Consider the following 27,271-nt stretch of genomic DNA (forward strand, 5'->3'; position numbering starts at 1 on the left):
ACTCCCATCGAGCCCGTGACAACCGCCGCGAAGCCTCGACAGACATTCTTCCCTCGAATGCCCTTCGAGACCTCGCAAGGCTTTCGTACCAGTTTTTCCATTTCTCTCTCCTTTTTTCTTTTTTTTTTAAATAAAATAAAATAAAAATATTAATTAAAATAATCTATTTTAATGTAAAACAATATATATATATATATATTTGAAACATCAAAAATTATTTTTCTGCACATAAAAACAAAATAAATTTATACATACTGTAATATAGAAAATTGGAGTATGTAAATTAAATTACAATGACACGTGAGCTCCCAAATAACTGAGAAGGTTTAAGTCTATAACCTTACTTTCTAGGATGCAACTCCGAAATTTACTTCTCGATGCAATTGATAGTCTATTGCCTATTCTGAGCCTAAAAATGTATAGGAAGAAGGGGTGAGATTATAAAATCCCAGTGAGTAGACAGACATCATCAAAATAATCTAAAGCCGAGTAATAGGAGACAATTAAAATAATTCATCTCAACCCATATAAATAATTGGATTTCATCTAATTACTCAACATGGCTTATGCACTTTTCAAAAACTTGGCCCTTGCCAAAAATCCATTCTCGGGGATACCTCGCGAAAGCATCTTACCGAGACTGCCAAGGCTGTTTATTGTCACACACACAAACACATTTCACCTATGACAACACAGCCGTTCCTTGGCGTTGGCTGAGTCCCACTTTCACGTGGTGGCTAGCGTGAAGTGTACTCAAATCCTACCTCAGGAGTTATCCTACGCGTCTCTCCAATCGAGGTAAGCTCAATAATTGAGAATCGTGCCCCTCTAATTAGGTTGGCCCACGGAACCCCCGTCACTGCAGTGCCCACTTTATAATCCACCCACCAATAAAATCACAACAGTATGACATGGCTCACTTAACACATTCAAGGCAAATCAAAGTAGTTCACATATTCTTTAAAATCAAAAAATAACCAGTCATACCCACATTTATCATAAGCCATTTAATGTAAAATCATGGATAAACAACACAATCATAGTATAGGTCTCCAATTACTCTATTTTTGAAATCATTATTAAATTTTCAAAAATTTTATAAAATTATTTTATAAAATCTCATTTTCCCATAAAACACAATAATTTTCCAATTAAACCATTTTTCCATAAAATCACACAATTAAATAAATCTACTCTAGATAATTAAGACGATAGTAAGTTTACTCACTGTACTAGGAATAGATATACTCCTATTTTCGATCCTCGGGTGTAGTTTTTTACCCGTATCAGATAGCTCATCACCTATCCACAATACATGACACAAAAAATTCAATAATTTGTGCCAAATCAATATATATTATTTCAGGCCCTTATCCATGCGTATGCATTAGATAGGGTGTGAAATGTTTGGACAATTGCTTAATCACAGTGTCCGACCTAACTCGCCTATACACGGTGTAAATTTTCTAAAATCTCCAATTCAACTCCAATTCCATCCATTTCATATTCAATTATCCAATTATATCCACAATACCTCAATGACTGTGAATGTGGTCCAATTTATTTGTTTGGACCACAAATTACACTTTTACCCTTAGTGGGTAAAATTTTCAATTTTTTGCACCAAAAATTCCCATTAAATTTTCAACCTCATAATTCATCATTTTTCCATCTAATTCTCTTAAAATAAAGTCAACCTCATCTTCACACACCATTGGCTAGATTCGGGCTAGAGAAATTCATGGAGAAAATGAATATTTTTCTTGTTGTTTTACTCATAAACATGCTAAACTAACACTAAACACTAAACACTAACATAGTTCAAAATCAAATTAATCTAACAACTTTCTCTCTCTAAACCCATATGATCAGATTTGAATCCATCATCAAAACACATAATTTAACCATGGAAAATAAGGAGAAATGCATGGAAATGATAAATCTTAAGCTAAGCTTGAAAAATCATACCTTTAAACACTTGATTCCTTGAAAAATCACACTTTTTCTTTGAATTTTCTCACTCTAGGGTTTGTTCTTATTTCTCTCTCTCTCCTGCTGGTTTTGGCTGACCCTCCCAATGAATAATTCTGAAATTTTCAAGCCTTTTAATAGGCTTAATAAAATATTATTATTTTATTTACCTTTTGAATATTTTATTATTTTATTTTTTCCTAGCCATCTTTTTGACTTTCTTTTTCTACCACTCAATCCTCTTCACTTATCCATGTCTTCCATGAAATTTCTAGACTTTTCCAAAGTTTTGGTGGGGTAAATTTTTAAAAATTACACTTTTACCCCCGTAAAGTGAAAAATTACATTTTTGGCTCAAAAACTAAAAAATTACCCATAGACATATTTTTCATCCCTTATACTCATACCATTCTCCAATTTGTCAAATGTGATCTAAATTCTCTCAAAATCTCAAATTTTGTCTACGGGTGGAAAAATTACGATTTTGCCCATAGATAATGAAAATTTTGATTTGACTCCGAATTGATCCTCGAACTCCGAATTACCATTTTGAGTCATCCCTGAACTGTGAAACTCTTAATTTCACCTTAAAATTCCTATTTGAACTAGTTCGAGACTTAATCGACTCAATGGTACCATTAAGGGCAATATCATCATTTAACGATTTCTCGAACTTCCTAAATATACAAACATTCTATCGAGCATGTAAATGACGTTATAATTATTTTATAAAGTAGGGTTTGACATTTTCATACACATTTTAACTAAATTGATCAACTTTTCTGATTAACCGGATTAACTAATTGATTACTATAAATTGATTTAAACGATTTTCATACACATTTTAACGAAATGGACTGACTTTACTCATTAATTAAATTAATTGATTAGTTGACTTAATCAATTAATTCGATCTTAAATGATTTGACAAAAAAAATTTAACTTTTTTTATTTTTTATTAATTAAGAGAAAAAATAAATACTAATTACAAATTTTTTATAGGTATTATTATTCAATAGCAATAGACATCCAAAGATGTTTTTTTTATATAATTTTATTATTTTATAATGCAAATATTAAAATATTGTATAGTGGAATAGTTTTGTAACTTATAAAATTAATGCATATATATATTTGTAACATATTCATGCTACTTGTAAAGAGTCAGTGTATCTAACTCTTAGACAAAATAATATTGTTCTTTTGAAAAGATGGATGTATAACGTATTTAATTTGATTTTATGTATTTTTACAAAATAAATTATATTATTGTTAAAAAATTATTATAAGTCATAAATGTTGAATTATGAGGTTTACAAATAAAATATATACATAAATTAGAGCAACATGAATACGTTACAAACTCAATCATTAAATTTGTTAATTTAAATCATCTTAACTCAATTGAAAAATTACATGATTTGGGTAAATTCCCATGAAAAACATCTTTTCACTTATTTTAATGTCTATTAATTCGATTAATCAACCTCAAAACTTTTTAATAAATTTGAAATCGACTTAATCAGATACCTTAACCTACTTAACCATTTTAACCAAATTAATCGAATTTGGTCAATTAAGTCGGTTCTAATGGTGTCAGAAAAAAAAAAAGTGGCACGTTTTCCAATTTTGCAATAATGTGCTAAAAGGAGAGGGGGAGTGTTTGGACATAGCAATAAAGACAAAGACGAGTTGTGAAAGTGGACAGCTAACTTTTAAATGACGGTCATAGCTATTCTCATCCATCCATTGACTCTACCTCAGAAATTAAAATGGTCCCATACTTTGCATTTACAATAATTATCTAAAGAGAAAAATAAAAAAGAGGAAAAGTGCAGCCACATGGCATTAAGGCCAGCTGAGGCTGACCCAAAGTTGTAGACTTCGAGATTTTTGTGGTGCTTTAGCAGCTGTTCCTTCATTGTCATACGAAACGTTTTGCAAAATCTGAATTGTCATTTTCAACCTAGGATTCTTTACCCTTTTTCTCCTTTTCTTCACCAAAATGCTCCAATGCATTAGATATTTCTTAATAAAATTTGGTAAATGGCATTTCATAAACTTAATTTTTTTCTTAAGGGGAAAAAACTGCCAAGTCTTTTCTATATACCAAAACTGATTAGGGTAACTTTGTATTTGTTATGGCATTTTGTTAAATTATTGATTTATAGCTTTTTATTTTGGTAACTAAGTATGATTCCCAATATATTTTTCTCTATTTGGAAATGCAAATTTTGGAAGAGAAATAATCCAAATATAAATTTGCCATTTAGGAATGCTTGCTAAGATGCAAATTGGGAAAAAGTTTTTCAATTTAGTGATTTAAGAAATACTTTATCAAAATTTGTTTTTTTAGTAACATATTTAAAATTATCAATTATGTTAAAAACAATAAATATTGATGTAAATTTTATTAAAATTTCTGTTTATAAATGTGTATATGCACACATACATATAGTTAGATTTACTAATTTATCATGCGCATTATGCATTGTATATTAGCATGAAACATGCAGTGTTTTGTATCTTTACGAAATGGTTGAAATTTCGATAGACATATAATACTTTACGTATATATATATATATATACACACAAATACGTGATTAAATCTTATATCTCGAATTTTTCATGATTCAAAAGAATGAGATTAAAATAATTAATTGTTATATGAAACTGTGATCAAAAGGAAAATTATTAGTAGCACTTAGGAACAAGTTTGGAATTAATTGTTTAAGAAAATTATGAAAATAAATGTAGAATTTATGTATAAGTTAGTCCAAAATACTGAATTTTCTTTTTTTTTTTTTTAAAAAAAAAGAATGAATGAATTTATAATTTTGGTCGGGACTCAGACAGTGACGAGGCAGACTCGGAAAAAGTGTCGTTAGAAAGTTATCTACTACTTACTGATCTCTTTGAGAGTGAAAAAAACAACAGTATAAAAAGGGGACCAAAAAAAAAAACCCTAAAAACAAAATCAAAGAAACCAAATTCCCTCCCTTTTTGCAAGCCAAATAGAAAATAAGAGAGCCAAAATATCTAATGACCCCAAAAGCAACCGCTCCGTCTCAGGCACGTCAATATCTGCCCTTTCTCTTTCCCTTTGCTCTCTTTGTCTTTGTTCTTACTCTTGTTGTTATTATTATACAAAGCACACGAAGAAGAGATCGTTGCATATTCGATCAAAAGAGTAGTTGCTTTATTCTGCTTTAAAGTTTCCTTTGTCATTTTTTCTTCTTTGAGAAAACTGAACAAGTGGGTAATAAATTTATAGTTTCAATTTAAGAAGAATGATGTTGAAAATGGATTTCGAATCGCAGAAGAATAATTACAGGGTGTTCGGGAACATGGCTTTGGTTGTTCCGAAGGAGCTTGAAGAACTTGACAAGCCTTCTTCTTTGTCGTCTCCAAGGCCTTTTGAGGTCCGATTTCAAGTCCCCGATTTCGGGGTTCCCATTCGGGTGAGTTCTCGTTTCCCCCCCCACTTTGTTTCGTTTTGTTTTCTAGTTTTTTGATCTGAGCTGCTGTTTGGGTGCTGAGAAAAATGGAGGAAAATGTAAAGTATGAAAGAGAGAATAAATTTCCTGTGGAATGCCCCACTTTTTTCAAGGCAAAAGTGCGGTATTCACGAGATGCTTAGACTTTGATAAAGTCGATGTTTTTCTGCTTCAAATGATTTTCAATTTGCTCTGATAAAGTGCTTGGGTGCTGATAGTTATGAGGAAAATAAGAGAAAAAAGAATCACGCTGAATAAAAGATAAAAGATATTAACAAAAATCACCCTTCTTAAGAAAAATGTTTGTTTTGACTGTACTTCATTGAATGCATTTCGTTTGCTGTTGGCAGCCGTGATAGATATCTCAATTCAAGATTCTTGTGTTATTTCTGCTTTTTTTTTATTTGTTTGTGTTAAAACCAAAAACCAAATTCGTTATTGAAAAACTCTTTTACTGGATCTCATGTATTTTATGAATCTTTCTGATCCAGTGCTCTATAATGGACAAATGATTGTTGCCGGTATTATAAACAACAAAGTTCAGCTTGAGTTATGATAAATCTATGTTTTGATGTAGTTCATTGCATGTTTTCCTAAATTTTCATTTGCAGTCAACGGCGGAATAGATTATATGGATCTAAAGCCATCTCAATTTAAGATGGTTACCTTTTTAAATAAATTCTATCTTTTGTTTGCCTGAAACCAAAAAAGGAAACAAAAAATGCTTTCGTGAATTTTACAAATCCTTTTGATTGAATGCTGTATAATGTCCAAAAGATTGTTTGGAATATCACACCAGCATGCTTTAATTGTGATTCAGGATTTCTTGAGGACTAGGGAAGTTGGTGAGTTTCTTAGTGGAGCTTTAGCAGGGGCTATGACTAAAGCTGTTCTCGCTCCTCTAGAGACCATCAGGTTGGCAAAGCATGTTTTGTTATATGGTTTCATTTATTATCTTACAGAGTTCTTGCCTTTGCCATTATATATAATTGTTATGTTTCTTTAGCCAGGTGTCTAGTAAGTCTATTTTTTTTCGACCATCATTAAATTTGCAAACAAAAATATGAAAACATACCGGGAAGCTTGAACAGGGGAGGTGTACTATATAGCTCACAGAATAGTTCAAGATTTTAAATATCAGAACATTGAATTTATTTCCATTTTGATCATAAAAATTTAAACATGGTTCTCGATTACTTTTCTTTTATTTTCCATAATTCTTCTTTAAGCCATGGAGGGTTAGAAATTTACAGTGCATAAATTGGGGTGACAAACTTTTGTCAACTCTTAAAACATTTTGGTATAAGTTTGAGAACTTGAACGTGCATTTGAATCTTTCTATGTGACATTACAGTTATACAGATCCTTCAAGTTTTGAAAGAAACTGCACAAACTGATTGATATTAGACCAATTTGGTACTATTCACTTATTGTCGCCCTCGATGTTAGTTCTTTTTCCTAAAAAAAGAAAACAAAACTAATAATAATAATAACGGAGCGAAGTTTTAGTGTGCTGATGCTTTGGAAATGCTATATTCTTTCCTTGTATTGAATTCCTGTGAGTTTAACCTAACTGGTTTTGTGTATTCAGTTCATAGGATTGGATGTATGTGCCATTTGTTTTGATTCTATGGCGTAATATATTCTTGGCTTGCAAAGTTTTGGATATCAAGTCATTTGAAATCTTAGAACAGAGTCACCTTGTCATTATTACCTTAGCCGTGAGCCATGATCCTTTTGGGCTTAAAATCTTTGTCCTGCTTTTTTCACCAATGCAGCTTGTAGCTTAAACTTCTGATAAGTTATGTTCTTAAAACACTTCTTGAAATTTAATGATAATTTATTGAAGGACTTGTTACTTATGAAGTATTGGAACATTTATAATTGACTCATAATTTCTTACATGCAGGACCAGAATGGTGGTTGGTGTAGGATCCAAAAACATTTCTGGTAGTTTTATTGAGGTCATTGAGCAGCAAGGTTGGCAAGGACTGTGGGCTGGAAATGGAATTAATATGCTTAGAATAATTCCCACCCAAGCAATTGAGCTTGGAACATTTGAGTGTGTCAAGCGAGCAATGACAACAGCAAAAGAGAAATGGAAACAGAATGAAAGCCCGAAACTGCAAATTGGTCATGTTAATGTCAACTTTTCTCTTTCCTGGATTTCTCCAGCTGCTGTGGCTGGTGCAGCTGCTGGAATTGTTAGTACACTTGCATGCCATCCTCTTGAAGTTCTCAAGGTATCAGGCATTGGCCATTATCTTTCTTTTTTTCGTTTTTTGGAAAAAAAAAAAAGAAAAAAAAAACAGAATATTCTACATCTAGCTGTATCATTTTTTCTAGGTTTTTTCCTTTGAATTCTAGCTACAGACGATCAAGTCCATCTAGCAGTATAGACTGTATAATGATGTCTTCCAACTCATCATGCTTATTACTGCTTCAGTCTCCTCTTAGTATCTCACCAGTCTGAGCAGTTGTGGGTAAATTGTTAATTAGCCTATCTTTATTTGTCTTGACACTTGGGAAGATAATTGATTCAGAATCTGATCACATCGAAAAAATCATAATGTTTTCTCATTATATGGTTTTGCCTATGGAGCTGATTGTTCTCTTTGTAATTCTTACAGGATAGGCTGACTGTCAGTCCTGACATTTACCCTAGCTTGAGCATTGCAATTAGCAAGATTTACAAGGATGGCGGGGTTGGTGCCTTTTATGCTGGTATCTCTCCAACACTAATTGGCATGCTTCCCTACAGTACATGTTACTATTTCTTGTATGAAAAATTAAAGATATCCTACTGCAAATCAAAGAAAAAAAAATCCCTAAATCGCCCAGAGATGCTGCTAGTTGGAGCTCTCGCAGGTGAGAATCTTGGCCTTTACTCTCTGGGTTTGGGAAAATTTCTTTGGGATTTTCTGGATATCATTAATAAAGCTTGCTTTTTTTTTTCTTCAAAAAATAATGAAACACAACTTTTCCAGTGCTGCCTTTTTGTTATCTTGAGTTGTTTTGGAAAGGCTATGAATCCTGGCATCTGGAGCACTGTCTGAAATTTGATAAAAGTACAATGCTCCCCATGGCAAACATAGAAAAATGATTGATGTTTAATGAATATATCATCCCCTCCTATTCTTAGTGTTCAATTCATGTTGCAAGAGAATTGGATTATTGGGTCTAATGTTACAACTGTGACTCAGTATAGATATGGTATAGGAACCAGAGAATTAAGTTTCATAATTTGACTTGATTAATAGTGCATCAACACGTAACAGCTTAATTTTGGGATCTATTGATGTGGCCAGGTTTTACTGCTAGCACCATCAGCTTTCCCTTGGAAGTTGCGAGAAAACGGCTGATGGTGGGAGCTTTGCAGGGTAAGTGTCCACCAAACATGGCAGCAGCTCTTGCTGAAGTCATTCGGGATGAGGGCTTGATGGGTCTTTATAGGGGTTGGGGTGCTAGCTGTTTGAAAGTAATGCCTTCCTCTGGAATCACCTGGATGTTTTACGAAGCTTGGAAAGACATATTGCTTGTTGAGAAGCGCATGTTATGATGGCTTCAGCAAAACTTGCCATAGCTAACTAGTTGAGAATGATGTTGGGCTCCTCTCTTGAAAGTGCAAGTGGAGGGTAGTGGAGTCAGGGTTGTTTATGGAATGATCTGGAATGAAATGCAAAGGGGCTGATGGTATTTATGAGTATGGGCTGCCAGTTTTTATCTCGATGACCTGGCAACTTTTACGGAATTTCTGTTATTTAGTTCTAAAGAATCACTAGGTGAGCTTCAATTTTGGGGCTGCATTGAATATTCACATGTACCAACAGGTATCTTATATCACATGACAACTAGTATAAAATTTTTTGACCAATTTGGTCTCTTGTTTTTGGCAAAGTCTTGAGCAATGTGGGAAATCCTTTCTGCATAATCTGGCCTTTCTTTTACTTTTTAAAAAATAAAATTGGGGGAAAGGAAGGAATACATCATACATGCATTGCTAACTGTTTAGGTGCAGTAAAAAGTTTTTTCAATTGAAAGTAAATTATAAAAATCCCCTTTGGGTAATATTTAAAAATGTTTTTCAGTCAGCATTAAGATAAATGTATTTTGCTCTCTTACCTCTTCCATTTAAGAGGAATGAAAAAACAAGGGAAAACACTTATTTGAGTGTTAGAAGGCAATGAACCTGTCAGTTTCTGTGCATACCTATTTGACAATGGACAGGTTTATATCTTCTCTTCGAAATATTCACATTGTTCTTACAAAAGCCATTGCAGCTATAAATCTCACGAAACAGGAAAAACAAAATTTTGTATTATGTTTTGGGTAATTACATATTATAAATGAACTAAATTTTATTGATCAACCACAGGAAAAGTACAGCACTATGAATCTCAACTGCAACTCTACAATCTCAGCTGAGTATCGAAATGGTACAACAAGGCTTGGTCTAATCTAAAACAAGGTTCAGAACCTTCAACTTGCAGTCCTGACTGTATGTTCAAACTGCAGTTTCAATTACATATTGTCCTCTTCGACAGTGGTGCCGTTTCTTTGCCTTTGTAACTGAGGAACACATGTTCTGATTGACTGGGAGTTCTCAGCAAACATGCAAAGACAGAACAAGCATAATCCTGTTTCACAGAACAAAAAGAATTGGACAATTTTCATACATCTGATCAAAGACAAGCGGATTCTTTTAAGTATTTAATCAAACAAGCTAAAGTTGCCCGTTGAGTATCTTGTGAACAATTTACAAATTAAAAATGTCTGCTTTGTTCTCAGCCAGCAAATCCCATACATATTTTGGGCATGTTCAAATATCCTGTCATGTTGTAGGTGATTTTCCATGGCATTTCAAAAATATTGCTAGCAAGGTGATTGCTCAAAGTAGAAAAATGAAATTCCCCATTGTATAAAACCAATTCTCCTTTAACCTCATAGTGCTTTAATGAACAAAAGATTTTTAACTGGATCTCAAGACAAATGGGGTGCGCTTCATTCAATGTTAACCAGTTCAAACATCTTTCATGTTTTAGCTACAAGAATTAAAGTTTCAATTGATTTCAGCAACAGAAAATGAAACCTAATGGCAAACATACCGGCATAAGCAACCGTAGCACCTGAGACCAATCGTCCGACAGCTGACAATATGTAAAGACAAACAACAACCTGAAGGAGGATACGCACAAGATTAATAGTAATGCAAGAAGATTGTTTTTTCTTAAGATAATTGCAATACAATTTTTATTATAATTTCCAAATAACATCAAAGGAATGAGCAGTTCAGCTAAAAAGAAAAAGAGAGGGTGGCCAGTTTACAAGGAGAATGGGTGTTTATCTTTAAAAGCTTAGCAGTATCAGGCCCTTCAAGATGGATATTCAATAAATATAAACTAAAGCAGCAAAATTAACATCTGAAAAGTGAAAGATTTCAGATAGCAGGTCTTATAGTGAATAGCAATTTAAGTTGTAAAAATTCACCCTAAAAAATAGCCTCTTGTCATGCCCAGTTGCTGCAACCCTTAGAACTGACTCTGCTGCCCCTACAGTATTAGCTAACCATGCAACAATGCTATTAGCAGCATCCTGCGAGATCTGCCACTCAAGTGGATCTACTGGTACCCTACAAAGCAGCATTTTCATGATGCCATGTAATAGTTTAAGAATCAAATTCAATGTTAAAAATGCAAATGCAAAATTGTATGACTGATCCCAGGTAAATCAACATGCACATATGTACATAAGGTATCATAAAGAGACCATTTGATTTATACTGCACAAAATTTCAAGAGCAGTTCAAGTGATGCAGAACAAGGGAAGAGAGAGAGAGAGAGAGAGAAGAGGAAAAACCATGGGAAAAAGGGATGAAATAAAGGAAATAAGTGAGAAAAATAGAAAGAAAATGGAGAAAACCAAGGTAGAGGGAAATGACAACACTTACTACTCAAATCTCACCAGTCAATAATTCATGCCTATTACAAACTGAAACCAAATAGACACTCAGAGCATATATTGCGAAATGTCAATATAACCGTAATGCCCTAATAATTCCTAGATGCTAGTAAAAATTACAATCAAAGTGATAAAACAAATATACTTAATAATAATAACAATAAACTATCTCAATAGCTAAACCCTTCAATAAGCATATCGTTGTACCGCATTATCAAGATGAGAAATAATAATACAGTAATACATCGACAAAACCATGCACAATTCCTCTTTTCACCATAATTCAAGCAACGAAAAAAACACTAAATTTAGAAATTACTGAGGTTAATTACCACCATAAGAGTGTTAAGAGAGAATTGAGAACATGATAAATGAGAGTTATCAATTTGGTAGGAAAAGGGGAAGACAGTGGTCTAAATTAACCCGTTTCTTCAAAACCAAAAGCAGAATAAAGCCATTGAATGTCCATACTTCACCAATCCCCATTAACAAGAGGAATTGTAAAACTATCAAGCAGCTTATTACTATAACTTAAAACATAAAACTCAGGCCATTTCCTATTTGTTTTAGCTATTCTTTATAAGATGGTAGCAGAGCTGAGATCTCGGGTTCGAATGAAACCTCACCCATCCCCTTTCCATCAATAAATTAGAACAGGTTTCTTGGGCTTTGCGGCAGAAACCCAGTTCAACACGATTCCGTAAAGTAGCAAAAAGAAGTTTCAAATCTTAACAAAAGACTTAAACCCCAAAAATAAATAATCTGAAATTGTGAAAGAAACCCATGAAATCTGAAAACAATTAAAGAGAATAAAAACGTACGAGATGTTCATTTGGCGAAAGAGGAGGCCGAGAATGGCGAGGGAGCAGAGGAGAACGATCAAGACATCGGAGAAGAGAGATAGAAGGCTTGAATTCCTGTAGGCACAGTGGTAGTACACCAACGTACCACATACCAGCAATCCCAAAGCTTTCCCTACATCGCTCCTCCCTTCCATCCCTTCAACCTCTGGGCGTGTCTAATTCCTAAACTCCATTTTTTGTATTTATTTTTCTTTTCTAAGTGTTTCGTGTGGATTTTGGAGCTCTTAATTTTCAATTTCTTCTCCCTCTCCCCATGTGGAATTGACTATGCTTTCTTTTTTGGCTTTTAAATATTACAAAAATATAATATGGTATTTCGCTATATGAAAACTAAAAATATCACATCAATTTGTTATATTATTATTCATAATAACATGTAAGCATATGATATTGATGTCCAATATTATAAAATAATAAATAATATTTTAATTAATAAATTATTTTAATAATTTAAATCTCATTTCACAAGCTAGAGAAATTAAATTTTAAGAGATTTAAAGTCAAATTTTATAAGATTTCAATGTCCAACTCGTAAAAATCTTACAACAAATTGTCTTTGAGATATCCTTATTAAAACCAAGCTTATAACAAAATTACATTAGGAGATGAGGATATACAGAAAATTTAATAACATATAGGATCGGCCGATATTCCATTTCTCATATTACGCTTAACACATTTGCATATGCACATCATATAAGATTTGGAGACTTCTCAGAATATTAAAACAACAATATAGATTTAATTAAAATTTTTTAATTCTCATCTAAACCCTCTTTTAACATGTATTTAAAACTAAGCCAGCCCTTGTATGGATGATAAACTTAATTAGACATAATAATGCTTGAAAAACATAAAATCAAAGCATAGCCTTTGTAGCAATCCCTGCATGCATGTACACTACATTCCCCGGTTTCAAAGCGAGACCGAGAGCCACTTCAATCAATTTCCAAGCAATGACTGGCTTGAGTTCTTACCCCTATACACAGATATACATAAATACAGTTTAAAGATGCAGTGGCACATTTATTCACAAACTTTCAACTATCAAGCCGGCAACAGAACCGGGTTGTTTTCCCTAAGAATAACACAAGCCTAGCCTTGCCTTTTCCGCTTGCAAGCCACAAGACGCTTCTCCAATGATTGCTAATGTCCCGACTCATCGCTTTCTGCATGCAGCAATCAGTAACAAGCATTCCTTTACTATGGTTGTAAGATCAGGAAAATGGGAACAGTGCAAGACAAACATTATACTTAATTACATACTGAAACTAGCATTGTTCTTTTAATCCTCTTACTCTGATATTTCCATTAGAATCACAAACAATACAGCCAATCTCTGAAAACGATAACATACATCCAAAGACTGAAAAACCTCTTATTTATTATGTAATAGGCAACAATATCCTTGCGGCAAAACCTCCGACAGAGAATCTTATTATTGTATGAAGATTAGTCATGCTAAACAATTTCTCTAAATCCAATTTTAAACAAACTTACATTACATAAAAAGGGTTTTCTTCAATAATCTTAATTATTGCATACTGTAAGCAAAAGATTTTTTTTTTCTTTTTGAAGTACTATTGTGCAGAAGTTCGCAAAAACCAATGGAAATATGCTAGTTAGGGGATTAAGTAAACTAGGATTTTATTTTATACTTTATGAGTTGTCATTTTTTTCTTTTACAAATTTATGCTATTTTAGATTATTTTAGTTATTTTATATTAATTAGCACTACTTTACTTCTTTTTCAAATAGTATGATTAGATATGATATAGATCAGAGAAACTTATCCTTGACAATCTGAAACTTTCTGTATGGATATGATAGAAAATTCACGCACCTTCACCAAACAGTTGTTCAAACCGAGCAGCTATGTGTTTCCCATAAGTGTATTTCTTCAAAGCATTAAGATGAACTCTCACGCGACCCAGCAATACTTCCCGCTGTCTATCATTGCTGATATCAAGAATCTTCTGGACCACATAGTTTGCAAATTGATCCTTCATCATAGTCTAATATATACAGGTCAGAACACAATACGATCAGCAAAGAAGGGTTTCATTTACAAATAATGCATTCATCATGCAAAACATCGGGGAAGCTACCAACAATCCCCAAATCTTCATGTTTGTCAAGACTTCATAATCTCGACAGTGAGTTCATAAGATTTCATATTAGGGACAAACTGAAGGAAAAACAAGTAAAACAAGATGTCAAATTCCAAGGGTAGCACATTGTCACTTAGGACAAAGAGAACCAGTGTAGTCAAGAGCACATGCCACACTCTAGGTACCAGTACCCTTACATTGCATGAGACCCAAGGTGCAAAAAGAACGCTTGCCTGAATGAAGTAAGACCCAATACGTATATGTGTATGTGTGTGTGTGTGTGTGTGTGTGTGTGTGTGTGTGTGTGTGTAAAGTTGCTGAATACCTTTTCTTTTAATAATTTGAAGGAGATTCGAGCCCTGCTCTTTAGGCAGGGGGATTATGCACTAACCAATAAGCCAATATTCAGGTGCAAGTTGCTGAATACTCAAACATTGAGAATTACGGAGTTTAATATTGTCCCCTTTTTACTATTGAAGGTAAGGCTAAAAAATATTAAAAATAAAAGAAATGAAAGAGAACTCCAATCAGGCAGGCTCCTTTTGCCCCTACCACCTTACCAAAAAGCATGCCTAGGCGCACCAGGCATGCATCAGATCAAACGCGCCTTGCCTGAAAGGGTCTGAGATGCTTTTATTGTCTGACACTACACCTTAGTGTCTAGGCACATGCCTTAACAACACTGAAGAGAATTACGACAGCAGAATACAAGGACAAAAAGTACTCGATATCTTACATGACTAACATAAACAGTCTGGTTCTCTCCATGATGATTTGGAATCTGAGTGATGCACTACCTTTTCTTTTAATATTACTGCACAAATTTTGGAAAGACCGAAGGGGAAACAGCAATTATTTATTGTCCAAGGGATTGGCAACCCCCCCACCATGACCAGAAGGAATTCAAATCCAAAAGGACATTTAACTTTGTGGGATCCCAAAGGACTGTGGAGATACTCTGGCCCCAAACTGAGCACTAATGCTTTTCATTTAGCTTCAATCCAACCACTAGTTACATAGCAACAAAGTGAGAAGACAAATACATACAGCAAGAGAGTCGAGATACAAATTGGAGTTTACCTATTTGTAGAAAGCCCAAATATCGGACCAGTACCAATAATTTATGCAGTGAACAAAACTTACACACACACAAACACACAAAGCAAATGCACCTAAAAGAAACTGGTTAGCCTGATACAATTTTCATCCCTACATAATTTGGCTCAATCCAAACCCAGACTATTTATAAAATGTTACACAAGAATTTGGGAGATCATCAAAATAATATAAAGGTGGAGGCAATAAGGTTGAAGCTGAACAAAGAAAAGATGAGAAAAGGAGTTGTAGTGAATGAAGTAACAAGGAAAAATAACACTAAAGGAATTGCAAAAGTGGGTAAAGTTGAGTTGTGTTGATGTGGGGTCAATGAGAAGATTTCATATGAATAGCCCACTAACGTGAAATGTAATTGCATGAAAGAATATATTATGCATCCAAAAATCTGTCAGGCCAGTTGTCAAAACTGATGCGACCAAAGGGGGCCATTTGTGTGTGCATGCGTCCATAACTATATATGCATTTTAGTAGGAGCATGATAAAACTTGGCTTAAAAAAATCTGGAATCAACTGGCTAAGTGGCCAAAAGCTTAAAAAGAAAGCTCAACAGAACAAATTTCTTGACAAATAAGAGTACTAATGAGTTGCAAATAATGCTTTTTATTTGACTCACCAATAAAGTGTCATTTTCATCAGATTGTCCAATTATCTCCTCAACCAAAAGCTCTCGTTCAGTACTATCACCGTACTCCAAGCACTTCTCAACAACGTTTGACGCATATTTATGTTGACTCATTTGTACAATTTTTCCAGTTAACTTGCTGATAATGTGGCTTCTTTCATGTGGCTTTCCCCGCTCCAGAACATGCTGCAAGTAGAAAAATCCAACAGAATGATAATTTTGATAAGTGATATCAGAAATAAAGATGAGTGAAATGGAAAAGAACAGAAGAAAAATCTTAGGAACCAAACTCTTAGACTGACTGAAACCACTCAACTTAAATGCATGGAAAGAAAAGCTCATATAACATCAAGCAGAGTTCCCATGTCATTGCTTTAAAATTGTCCTAGTTCAAGGAGGTGCTCCATGAACTAAAAGGTATTGGTACTGTTTCCCAGACTACTGCCATCATGCCCAAGTTCCAAGACCATTCCCACAGATTTAACCATGAAAAGTCAACCAAACAGCCACAGAGACAATAGCCAGCCAAACAGGCCTTGATTTGAGGTTCTTGCATCTACTTTACCTATCATCAATAAGAATAGATTTGTGCCACCACTAACTTCAACAGTATTACAATAACCAATAAAGTGACCATCAAAAACTAGGTTTACCTTATTAGGGTAAGCGCCTAGCGGACTAACTATTCTAAGCCAAGCAATTTTTACTACAGTGACAACAATTGCATCACTAACCACACCCCCACATCCTTCTACATTAATAGAAAAATAGTGAAGAAAAAAACAATGGCAAATTACAGAAGGAGCTAAGATGCAAAGGAAATGATGAACCATTAGCAGGTATGCCACATATGTTCACTACACAGCACGTCAGCAAATTGGCAAAACTTGTTCAAAAAAGTTGTTATGGGCCCTCTGAAGACAATGCTTAATTTTGAGAAGCAACTACAATTTTTAAAATTAATCCAATTAGCCATCAATAGAAGTAGGAACTAACAATCAGAAGTTAAAAATGAACCTGTGTAACATAGTTGCCATACTGATCTTGAGCAAGATCATAAGCAGCATCCAAAATTTCATCCACTATGCATTGACTTTGCATTTCATCTGAACAATGCTCCAAAACTCTCTATCATGATCCAAAAGAATAGCAGATTATAAGAACAGGGCAGATAAAACAACATGTTTTCTTATGTTCAGCCAAAAACACAAGAAACCAACAAAATGTAATATTACTTGGATGACACGGCAACCGTAGGGATGAGTAGAAAGTGTGGCAACTTGGCCACGAAAAGCAGAAATAATAAATCCAATTCTATAGGTGGGGACACACTCTATACACTTTTGTATCACATGATTCCCATTTTGATCACGCACACATTTCATAATGTGGCCATCAAGCTCTTGCACAAGTTGTGTTTTTTGATCAAGCTCAATCACTTCTAGTGCCTAGAAAAAACCATTCAAAAAAGGATCAGAGTAAAAAAACTGCACTAAATTGATGAGCAAGCATGTCATTTCATCTATAACTGAAACCAATTTAAATAAATTTATGAAAGTTTCAGAAAAGAGAAACTAAAGAAGATGGCAGATTCTATTTACCATTTTTATAGACTTCAAGAGATGCTCAACCATTATACAACCCAAGGGTAAAGATTAGCAAGAATGCATCGAACAAAAAGTAATAATTACCAGAATATAACATAAATAGACATACCTAGGTACATGCACACAGATCCCTGTATGTATTTGTGTGCATATCAACGAGAACTGCCAGCTACTAATTCAACTTATTAAAGCAAATATAGGACTACTAACCATCAGAAGACAAAACTGACCTATACAACCAAATTATGTGATCATATAATTCAATGAGTGGATGCATACAGATTCTCTGAACAAGAAGCTCAAGATCTCAATAGTTTCATATCATTGTCTATCTAAGACAGTTAAGAAATTATGCCCCTGTTGGAGAGTTCTGCTGTTGTAAGGCTTTATCCTTCTTCACTTACATTGATATTTCTACAGCTTATAAAAGAACATATGGCTCAAAAGATGGCAGAACCATCCTTCACTGTCGTTCAAAATTACATTAAAAAATTAACCTCAAAAGAAACAGTGCACTAAAATCAGACATTATATAATAACAACAAATACCACTCATATCACCAAAATACTCAATCAAAATGACTATTCAATCTAGTCAAATTTCTTCAACTTGAATTTGAACCACTTACTAAATTTCAAGGTAATTCAAAACTAGCCCAAAATTTTCACTGTTTAGGTTCCAGTCATATTCACAAATAATTAAACTGCAAATAAAACATCAAGTTGATATCAGCCTATTCAACAGACATAACATGGTCAAGCTAAGCTTTCAAAGAACATAATTAAAGAAAACTCAAACTGCTGATTCAACAGAAGGAGTTGTGCTTTCGAGCTCTCTCAAAGATTGTAATTCTTGGAGTTAAGACAGTTTAAAAGCCTATCCTTTGCATGCTTTCACAATTTCTTGTAGAAAAAAGTTTTCGTTGAGGAATGTAATGAGATACTATTATCTTGATGACAATATTTGTTTTAAAGAATTTAAATTTTTGGGTCAAATTTCTAAGATGATATGAGGTGTAAGTCTCTTCTGTGTGGTGGGAACTATTAAAAGATCACACTTAAAAGATTCAGGCTCTGCAACTGCAAACATCATACTTATCAGCATGGCATGCTACATGATCGTCAAAAAAAGTTCCAACCTTCTGTATCACACGACAACCATACATTTGCAGACTAAAGTTCAACATATTTCCAACAAGTTGATCTGCAAGTTCCTTTCGCTGCTCAGAACTTCCATGTTCAAAAAACTGCAATACAGCAACAAAATTCAGCAATCCAAAAATGTCATCCAAATCATTTACAATTGCCAACAAATTAATTTACTGAAAGGATTCATAAAAGCACATATTGAAACCATACCTTTTGAATAACATAATTACCAAAAACATCGGTCATTAATCTTGAAGCATGTGGAAGGACTTCCTTGAAAACAGACTCCTTGTCCTCAACACTGCAATGTTCCAGCTTTTGCTGGATAAAACGACTCCCATGTTGATCAACACTGAAGTCAAACAGGTATTAAATTATTCCTCCCATTGGAGATCATAATCACATATATATATATATATATATATAGAGAAAGAGAGAGAGTGAAAACAAACTCAGTAAGAACACTGCCTGAATTCAACTATACGCCCAGCTATATCAGAGATTTCAAATTTTCGGGCATTGCTGGATTTCAGTTCTTCGAGAAAAGAATGCCTTTTGGAGTCCTCAAAGCTGTTGAATCCTCTCTGTCCATGCCATCCAGAATATGGTACAGCTTTTGGAGGAAACCTGATTTCATTTCTGCGGCTTAGAGGACTCATTCCACCTACTGGTGATGATGGCATCAGTGGACTAGCAAGAGGTGATGATGGGTATTGGGCAATGACACCCATGCTTGGATGACCTCCATAACTACCACCAGTAGCTCCAACTTTCCCAGGATTTGGAATGCTTAGGCTCCCATTAATTGGAGGTTGAAGTTTTGGATCGCCAATATAAGCAGCCACAGTCGACTCTTTCTGCACAAAAGAATCAACTTGGCCCCCAGTAACACCAGTTGATGCCAAATGACCGCGCTGAACTGAAGCACCAAATACATTGTTAAAAGGATGTTGGAGGTATTGCATATGAAGCGGATCAACTAAGGAAGGTGGCAGCATTAATCCATGCTGCCCATAAAAGTGGCCTAGATGCTGCAAACCACTTGAATGTGGAGTGGTTTCCCCAGTTGAAGCACCAGAAGTTCGATTATTGAAGCTTGAACCAGACACAGTAGAATCAAATGTCAAAGGAATAGCACTGTGAGAAGGGTATCCGGGCATAAATGGGGGAAAAAGTGCAGGACTCACAGCATATCCACCTACATCATATTGTGGACCATACACACCAGATGGCTGAAAATTAGGGTAAAATGGATTTCCAGAAGTCACATACGCTGCTGCTGTTGCATACATTGGAGGTGTGAGTCCAGAAGAATGCAAAAGTGGTTGTGACTCTGGAGAAGAGAACTTAGGATGGCTATACAGATGACTCAATCCTTGAGAAAAGCCCTGAGCTGCAACTCCTTGGGCCTGATGTGGGGAACCCGGTTGAATGGATGAATAGTGTTGAGGAATATTCCTTCCATGAGACTGTTGTGCTTCTTGTTTCTTTCTCATTCTCGACTCTACAGTAGACACAACTGACTGCTGAACATTGTCGGACGCATCAGCATCCAGACTAGCATCTTTCAAACTTGTATCTTCTTTTTGAGGGCCTGGTAATCTCCCTGTCTGTTCAGAACATGGCTGACCTGGAATTGAGGTCTCTAAAGAATCATTTTGGGATATTAAAGCAATAGTATGAGCATCCAGGGCACTTGTATCCATGCAAACATCCGTAGAACCAAAGTTTGAATCTGGTACTTCTGAAGCATTAATAGAAGGAAAATTAGACGAGATTGCATGAACATCATGATCTATTGTTTCTTCTGTTGCTGTAATGCCCGAGGAACGAGACTGACTATATACAGGTGAAGGGGTGCGCGGGAAGTCTTCCTACATATTTGCAAAGAAAATGAAGTTTAAGATCAATATAAGACAACATAAGCAAGAAATTCAAACCCGCAAAAACTACTTACCTGACACAAACTAATAATTAAAAAACTAGCATGCAAAACCTGTAAAATCCAACACCTTTAACTTGAACTTCACAGAACATCAATTGCTGCATATTGTATATTCATAGTATTCACAAGGGAAAATGAGTGTAAGAAACATTTTAACTCTACACGACTCTGCAGTCTCTGCCTCTATGCAAAAACTCAAGCAAAGATACACTGCTGCATGAACATCTGAGTGGGAGAAAGAATCGTATAGAAACATTTTAAATCTACGTCTTTCCATAGCATCTGTCTCTATCCAAATGCAGATGAACAGTCATGTGCACACAAAACAAGCACAATACAAGAGACATCATTCGTTTTCTGGATTATCTCGTCTCAGTCATCTCCAAAAACAAGGTTATGAAAGTAGTTTGATGCCAGAAAAGGAACTACAGCAGTCTTAAAAGTAGGAGAGATACATCCACAAATAGTACAGCAATGCTCACAGTAGCTCCATAAACAATTATCAACTGAGAGCCTTATATTTTAATTTTGATGTATCTCTTGAACAGAAAACAAAAGATTAAATCTATGATTCTTGCCAGTTAAGTTCAACCAAGTTTTAGTTTAATTTTGATTCTTAATGCTAAACCTGCAATTTCAGTTTCATTGGAATGGCTACAGCAGCAATCCACATGCATAGTTTTACTTTATTAATTATGTACGATGCAAACTTGTCAATGCAATCCAAGATGATTAGTTTTTACCAGTTCAGGTTTCTTATAGGATAGGTGTACCAGTGGCCAGTCAGTATCAGAATACTCCATAAGCAGAAGCATGAAAATAAGTATTGCATTCTGCTAAGCTAATCATAATAGACTTTATCGTAACAGCTTCTGCTTGCAACTAAGGTATCATTACATTCTACTTTCTAGTCATGATTCCATGAGAAACCCTAGGTGTGATTGCTCTGGTTGCTGCATTTATTTATTTATTTATTCTTTTACCAACTTAGTTTGCTGCACAGATTATATTACCATCTGCAATCTGTTCTTTTATTGTCCTGCAGCTAAATAACAGAAAATCTATACCACGTGTTAACTTAAATCCTCAAACCTGAAGCCCCAATATTATCTCAAGCTGCCATGGAAACTAAAGATACCACAATAGTAAGCATTCCATTCTCACGACACTAGCTGGTATACACATTTAAACTTTGTCACAATAATAAAAAGAGATTACTGAATATAGCTTCACCACCAGTAGAACATTATTTGATGGGAGATTGTCCTTAATCAGACTCTGAGTAAACTAACAAACAATAGCTTCCTCTCTTTAGCAGAAAATATAAACAGTTACCCCTAACTGATATATTAAAACTTAAACCTGACTGCACCACTCTGCTAGCTACCTACCCCAGCCATTAATAAGAAGAAGAGGAACCAAGAACGATGATTCTTAATCAAAATGCCAAAAAATAAGACAACCACTTAAAGTTACATGCTAAAACTGGTAAATAAAATAGTGCATACTAGAGGAGTTAACTCACCGTTATCTATCTGCTCATAGAAGAAAATATAATAACCAAATAAATACAAGAAAGGAAAAAATAGAAAACAAAAATGGACTATACCTGTATCAGATCAACCAAACTCTTGTGCCGACCTGTCAAAGATGCTGAGTCTTGTTCTGGCAAAGACACAGTGCTATCTTCTGGCCACTTGTCTGAAGCTTGTCTGGGGGATCTATCATCCTCAGATTCCTCCCCATGTGTAGAAAGTGAACTTTGATAAAACATTAAGGAGCCACTGCCACTATCATCTATAGATCTTGCTCTCCAATTATTACCAAAACCACCAATATGGCGTGCCAAGCGACGATTTTCACGTGAGATGAGAGGTGGTGGAAGCCTTGGATTTAAGTTGATATTGGAGCTATAGTAGGCAAAATAGGCTGGATCAGAGCGCAGTTGTTCCTCAGACTCACAATTCTCAATGACACTGCTCAAACTTGCCAAGCTTGAAGTCAGACTATTGTTCTGTTGAGCCAAAAGGTTGCCAAGAGCTGCAAATGAACCCTCCATACTTGGCGGAGCACTACCACTTCGATTTGGCACTGTGTCTGTCTGATCTCCATGGATTCTTTGCTCTTTCAAAAGCAGTCTCAACTCCTCTACTTCCATATCTTTCAATGGCAAACCGAATACTAAAGCATCCTTTGACGAGTGCCACTTTGTGGCTCCACTACTTTCTATCATTCTCATTGGGCTCTCAGTTGCCATGATCAGAAACTTCCTTTTCCTAATAGCGGCAATATTAACATTATTCTCCTGGAATGTCGCTAGCTAACATAGATGCAATGTCTTGCCCGTCAATTAAAAGTTGCTAATCATCCAGGAGAAGCATGAACAGGCTGCAACAGCTAGAATTTCATTATAAAGCATGAGATGTTGCCAATTTAGCCTTAAAACATAATGCTAGTATTACCAGCAAAAAGAAAAAATTAAAGTAATTATTAAAGTTGGTCTCAGTATGCGTAAATAAGAAGATGGTATATATTTTATAGAAATCAACCAAAGGATCATATCATATTTGAAGCATAAAAATCATCAATCACTAGCCCTTCCTGTAACAGTTTTCTACAATTAGATTTAATATAAAATTAGGGCTGATATATGTAGACCATAAAGGCCATCTCGGCTTCATGGTCAAATTATTCAGAAATATCAGATCCATCTGCCATGAATGATTCACAATGGTCAAACTAGTTGCAGATCACAATTACTCATCCAGCCAATTTGGATCGCAATGTACATAAAATATGTTAAATGGGCTGCTTTCACTAAGCACTAGTATCTATCTGATAGCATCCTTTAGCCAAAAAGCAAAACAGTAAGTCCTACATGCCCATGTTAATTAACAGGATAAGGAAATAAAAAGAGAATAAGAAGCTTTCCTTCAGTTTCTATATATATGGTTATCAAATCTGTAGGCCCACAAGCCCATTCTGCATGAAGTAGTTTCCTTCATATCTCATCCCGCAATCTTAAGTAAAAAAATGCAGGATAGTAAAGTTGAATACCATTTTCTAAAAATTTTTTCTCGTATCATAAAAGAAGGAAAAGACCTTTTCACTTTCCTGCACTCTTCTTTTCAACAGTTTTCCTAAACTTTCATACATCTAAATGGAGCCCTAGAGAAAACAATTGCTTCCATGTTAGAACCAAGTAAGCCAGTGTTATATATATATATATATTTTCAGAAAACATGACGAAAACCTCTATAAATGATAAATAATTTGACACAATATTAGGGGAAAAAAGGGCTTGTAATGCAGAAACTTTTTGCCAAACATATGAAGTTAATATAGAACAAGTAGGGGACTAAAAGCAGAAAACACATATTAGAGAAAGGGGAAGAAACAGAGGAAACTTGGAGAAGAATAGCAGTAGAGGTAGAAAACCAGAGAGAATCAGTAGAGGGTGAAAATCTCAAACTCAGTCTTCTAAACCCTCAACAATTCAGCAATTAAAACCTACTATAAACTCAAATACCCATCCCATAAATCTCACTTTCCTTCCCATGACCCAAACTCGAGATCTGCAAGTGGGAGTCTTAAGTTCTAATAACTGAGATGTCCCTTTGGGGGCATAAAAATTACAAAAAATAATACTAATGCCCTAATATTTGGAAAACAAAAACCAATTAACGTAAAACATTGTCTAAATAAACTTAAAACCCTACATCTATATAACAATTACAACTCAACCCATAAAAAACAAGAAAATTATGAAAAAAACTCTCAAGTTCAATTCAATGCTCCATACTCCATGATGTGAGAACTAAGCAACATTTATCCTAATTCCTCTCAACAACTACCCAAGAATCCACAATAGCAAACATTATGAGGACAATCTAATCCATATATCTTTCAAATAAATAGCTATACATTTTTATTTACTTGCAGCTCATTAAAAGGTCAAAATCTTGAAGTATGTTGACACAACAGGTAAAGTGTCATCGTAAGTCCCCACCAGAAAGACAATGAGCTTAACATGGCACATTAACAAGCTTAAATATTTCAAATAAGATACAAAGTAAAAAAAGGATTCCTCTTCTATGTATAAGAGGAAATATGATTAGTTAATATATAAGATAAACACATAACTTCCTTCGACATATAGCTTTGTTTGGACAACAGAGTAGTATCATAAAATATTATGAAAGTTAAGGTCTTCTAGGGTACTCAAAAAGCCATGTTTATTAGATGCAAGAAAGTATTTTATAGGCCATGACTTGAATATACGATTCTTTGTAACACAAGCTACTAGACAGAAGAAACAAAAGGTTCTAAAATGAAGTTTCCAAGATAGCATCATAGGCAAAGCAAGCTAGCACGTTTGAAAGGGGAAAGGCTCAAACTAAAGAGTAAGGATTGAGATTAGTAACAAGACAAAGGCACGGATAGATGTCAAGACAAAAGATGTAAAAGTCACAATTAAATTGTAAACAGATTACTGGGTCAATCAAGCTATGATTCAAATGATGGATTATGTAATTAGCAAAGATACAAATGTCAAAGAAAGATGTCGCAGCATACTCAAAAACACTTGATTTGTATTGGTCAAAAGATTGCATTTAGTAATACGGTGGTGAGATGCATCATATGCAAAAGCAAAACTTATCAACTTTGCCACAGTAAAGGGAGGGCAAGCATGTAAACCATCAACCAGTTTGACTCTCACCCCTTCAGACAAGTGAATTGGAACTTCAATGCATCATTAGCTCATAAACAATAGATGATTGACCACATTACAATCTATACACGAATTCCTTCAACTAAACCTGCTGTTTCGCTCATATAGTTCAGAATTCTGTTCCAAAATTATGCCAGAACTCCATACAGGCATAGAGCAAAAAGCTATCGACTGCTATACGTATACACTAGTGATCAATTTTCATTTCAAACACTAAGAAAAACCACCAAACAACAGATAAGAGAAAACCCAGATAAAGCAAGTCAACCTTTATCAATATTCTTAACAATCCCCCAACAAACCCCTACTTTATCAACCAAAAAACTCACAGCTACACCCATTTACTTAACGAAACATATGAGCCATATTCAACAGAATTAAACAAAACCCATTAATCTTAAAGCAAGAAACTATCTTCTCTCAACAATCAACCCAATCCCAACTACAGTAAACGGCCAAAAACAACAACCAAGTATGAAAAAAAAAAAAAGAAAGAAAAGAAGACTTAAGCGAGTCTCACCAAAGTTGAAAGACGAAACTTTGGAGCTTGAAACAAAAGGCCTTCCCCAAGTCTGTTGGAACCTCTCTAGACTTCTGGGAGTGCCAACTAAACCCAAAGGTTCAGACTTTAGAAAGAGAGAGAAGAGAGAGAAAGTTTGTTGCTTTGGGAAAACAAAAATGTTTACTTGCAGAAATGGCCTTGAAAATATGTTTTTTTTACCGCGAGTTTTCCTATCATGCTGAGTTTAGCGTAGATATGTAAAAATATGGAATAACAGGTTTCATACTTTACGAGATGCCGGAATTGCCATTCTGTATTTTTGCTGCAAAGCGTTCATCATGGGATGGAGTCCATGGTACGGGTTGTTAAATGGGGTGCGAATTGTAGGCATTTTTGTCTTTGGGTGAGTTTGTTAGTGAATGGGAAGCTTGGACACGTGTTCGTGCGAATTTTCCAAGAAAGAACCATCGGACACGTGGTTGTCTCTGTGCTGACATCAACGCTTTTGTCCCTCAGGGGTGGGTGTATTTGGATTTTAGCAAGTTTTAGGCTTTTCTTTTAGCCATTTTGAGCGTATATTTTTCTAATATATTTCATGTAAAATGAATTTTGACTGCCATTGAAACTAAATTAGTAAACCTCAAATCTCATTTGCAATCTTATTATTTTTTAGTAAATTGCACATCTTGTTTTTAAATTTTAGATGACGTATCATTTTTATGCTTATAATTAGGGTGAATAATTGATTAAGATGGTTAATTCAATCAAAAAAAATCCTATTAACTGACTTAACTAACTTTCTCTTGATTTCTTCTAACTGAACCCCTCAAATTTTCTCCTTTAACTAATTTAACCAAATTTAATCGAATTTATTAATATGTGGGATATTAATAAATTACTTTATAACGTGTATTACTATGTTAATATAAATTATATAATATAGTACAATCTACATATATGAAAAGTTGTCACTAATAGAGACAATTGAGCTTAATTAGAGCACCACGTCAATAATTTAATTGATTGACATGTGATGTTTTAATTGAGTGAAAGTGTCCTACAGGGGTTTTTCTTTAGTATGCAAAGCATTTATTCTTTGGTTTCTCACCTTTTCTATTTTCCCATTTTTTTTCTTTGGTTCTAGTATCAAGAAGTTCTCATTTTTCTTTTCTTTCTTTTTTTCCTTTAGCCTTTGTT

The 27,271-nt window shown here is 34.5% G+C and overlaps 3 protein-coding genes across 6 annotated transcripts; 1 reads left to right on the forward strand and 2 right to left on the reverse strand.

Moving 5' to 3' along the window:
• Window positions 1–4,924: 4,924 nt before the first annotated feature.
• LOC18595580 (Mitochondrial substrate carrier family protein) lies at window positions 4,925–9,366 on the forward strand. Of its 3 annotated transcripts, none has more exons than XM_007023594.3 (6): window positions 4,925–5,044; window positions 5,293–5,433; window positions 6,290–6,384; window positions 7,379–7,712; window positions 8,100–8,337; window positions 8,778–9,366. In XM_007023594.3, the coding sequence occupies exons 1-6, from the start codon at window positions 5,015–5,017 to the stop codon at window positions 9,026–9,028; spliced, it is 1,089 nt and encodes a 362-aa protein (XP_007023656.1). In that variant the 5' UTR covers window positions 4,925–5,014; the 3' UTR covers window positions 9,029–9,366. The 3 variants fall into 3 exon arrangements, with proteins under 3 accessions (XP_007023656.1, XP_017979151.2, XP_007023657.1); XM_018123662.2 differs by having other exon boundaries at window positions 8,100–8,193; XM_007023595.3 differs by lacking the exon at window positions 4,925–5,044 and adding an exon at window positions 5,051–5,162.
• A 441-nt stretch (window positions 9,367–9,807) lies between these two features.
• Window positions 9,808–12,559, reverse strand: LOC18595581 (Reticulon family protein). Its single transcript, XM_007023597.3, has 4 exons — window positions 12,249–12,559; window positions 10,957–11,098; window positions 10,575–10,644; window positions 9,808–10,106 (listed from the first exon to the last, which is right to left on the reverse strand). Exons 1-4 carry the CDS (start codon window positions 12,422–12,424, stop codon window positions 9,991–9,993), a joined length of 504 nt encoding a protein of 167 aa, XP_007023659.1. The 5' UTR covers window positions 12,425–12,559; the 3' UTR covers window positions 9,808–9,990.
• Window positions 12,560–13,097: 538 nt separating this feature from the next.
• PUM5 (pumilio 5) lies at window positions 13,098–26,305 on the reverse strand. 2 transcript variants are annotated; one of them, XM_018123447.2, is made up of 10 exons: window positions 26,093–26,305; window positions 22,450–23,228; window positions 19,364–20,769; window positions 19,106–19,247; window positions 18,886–18,993; window positions 17,375–17,587; window positions 17,157–17,267; window positions 16,131–16,325; window positions 14,134–14,305; window positions 13,098–13,459 (listed from the first exon to the last, which is right to left on the reverse strand). In XM_018123447.2, the coding sequence occupies exons 2-10, from the start codon at window positions 23,095–23,097 to the stop codon at window positions 13,437–13,439; spliced, it is 3,018 nt and encodes a 1,005-aa protein (XP_017978936.2). In that variant the 5' UTR covers window positions 23,098–23,228; window positions 26,093–26,305; the 3' UTR covers window positions 13,098–13,436. The 2 variants fall into 2 exon arrangements, with proteins under 2 accessions (XP_017978936.2, XP_017978935.2); XM_018123446.2 differs by having other exon boundaries at window positions 22,450–23,237.
• Between the last annotated feature and the right edge of the window lie 966 nt (window positions 26,306–27,271).

Source organism: Theobroma cacao, chromosome 6 (assembly GCF_053813885.1).
Source record: "Theobroma cacao isolate CCN51 chromosome 6, ASM5381388v1, whole genome shotgun sequence".
Classification (NCBI taxonomy): Eukaryota; Viridiplantae; Streptophyta; class Magnoliopsida; order Malvales; family Malvaceae; genus Theobroma; species Theobroma cacao.

Bases quoted from the DNA above. Each gene is read 5' to 3' on its own strand.
- LOC18595580 (XM_007023594.3), top strand. From the start codon at position 5,015: ATGACCCCAAAAGCAACCGCTCCGTCTCAG. The intron at 6,385-7,378 runs GTTGGCAAAGCA...TCTTACATGCAG, and splicing joins GCTCCTCTAGAGACCATCAG to GACCAGAATGGTGGTTGGTG. The intron at 8,338-8,777 runs GTGAGAATCTTG...TGATGTGGCCAG, and splicing joins GCTAGTTGGAGCTCTCGCAG to GTTTTACTGCTAGCACCATC.
- LOC18595581 (XM_007023597.3), bottom strand. From the start codon at position 12,424: ATGGAAGGGAGGAGCGATGTAGGGAAAGCTTTGGGATTGCTGGTATGT. The intron at 10,645-10,956 runs GTGAATTTTTAC...ATCCTCCTTCAG, and splicing joins ACAAGAGGCTATTTTTTAGG to GTTGTTGTTTGTCTTTACAT. The intron at 10,107-10,574 runs GTATGTTTGCCA...TCTGTGAAACAG, and splicing joins TGCTACGGTTGCTTATGCCG to GATTATGCTTGTTCTGTCTT.
- PUM5 (XM_018123447.2), bottom strand. From the start codon at position 23,097: ATGGCAACTGAGAGCCCAATGAGAATGATAGAAAGTAGTGGAGCCACA. The intron at 20,770-22,449 runs GTATAGTCCATT...GCAAATATGTAG, and splicing joins GTTTGGTTGATCTGATACAG to GAAGACTTCCCGCGCACCCC. The intron at 13,460-14,133 runs GTGCGTGAATTT...TGCTGCATGCAG, and splicing joins TGAACAACTGTTTGGTGAAG to AAAGCGATGAGTCGGGACAT.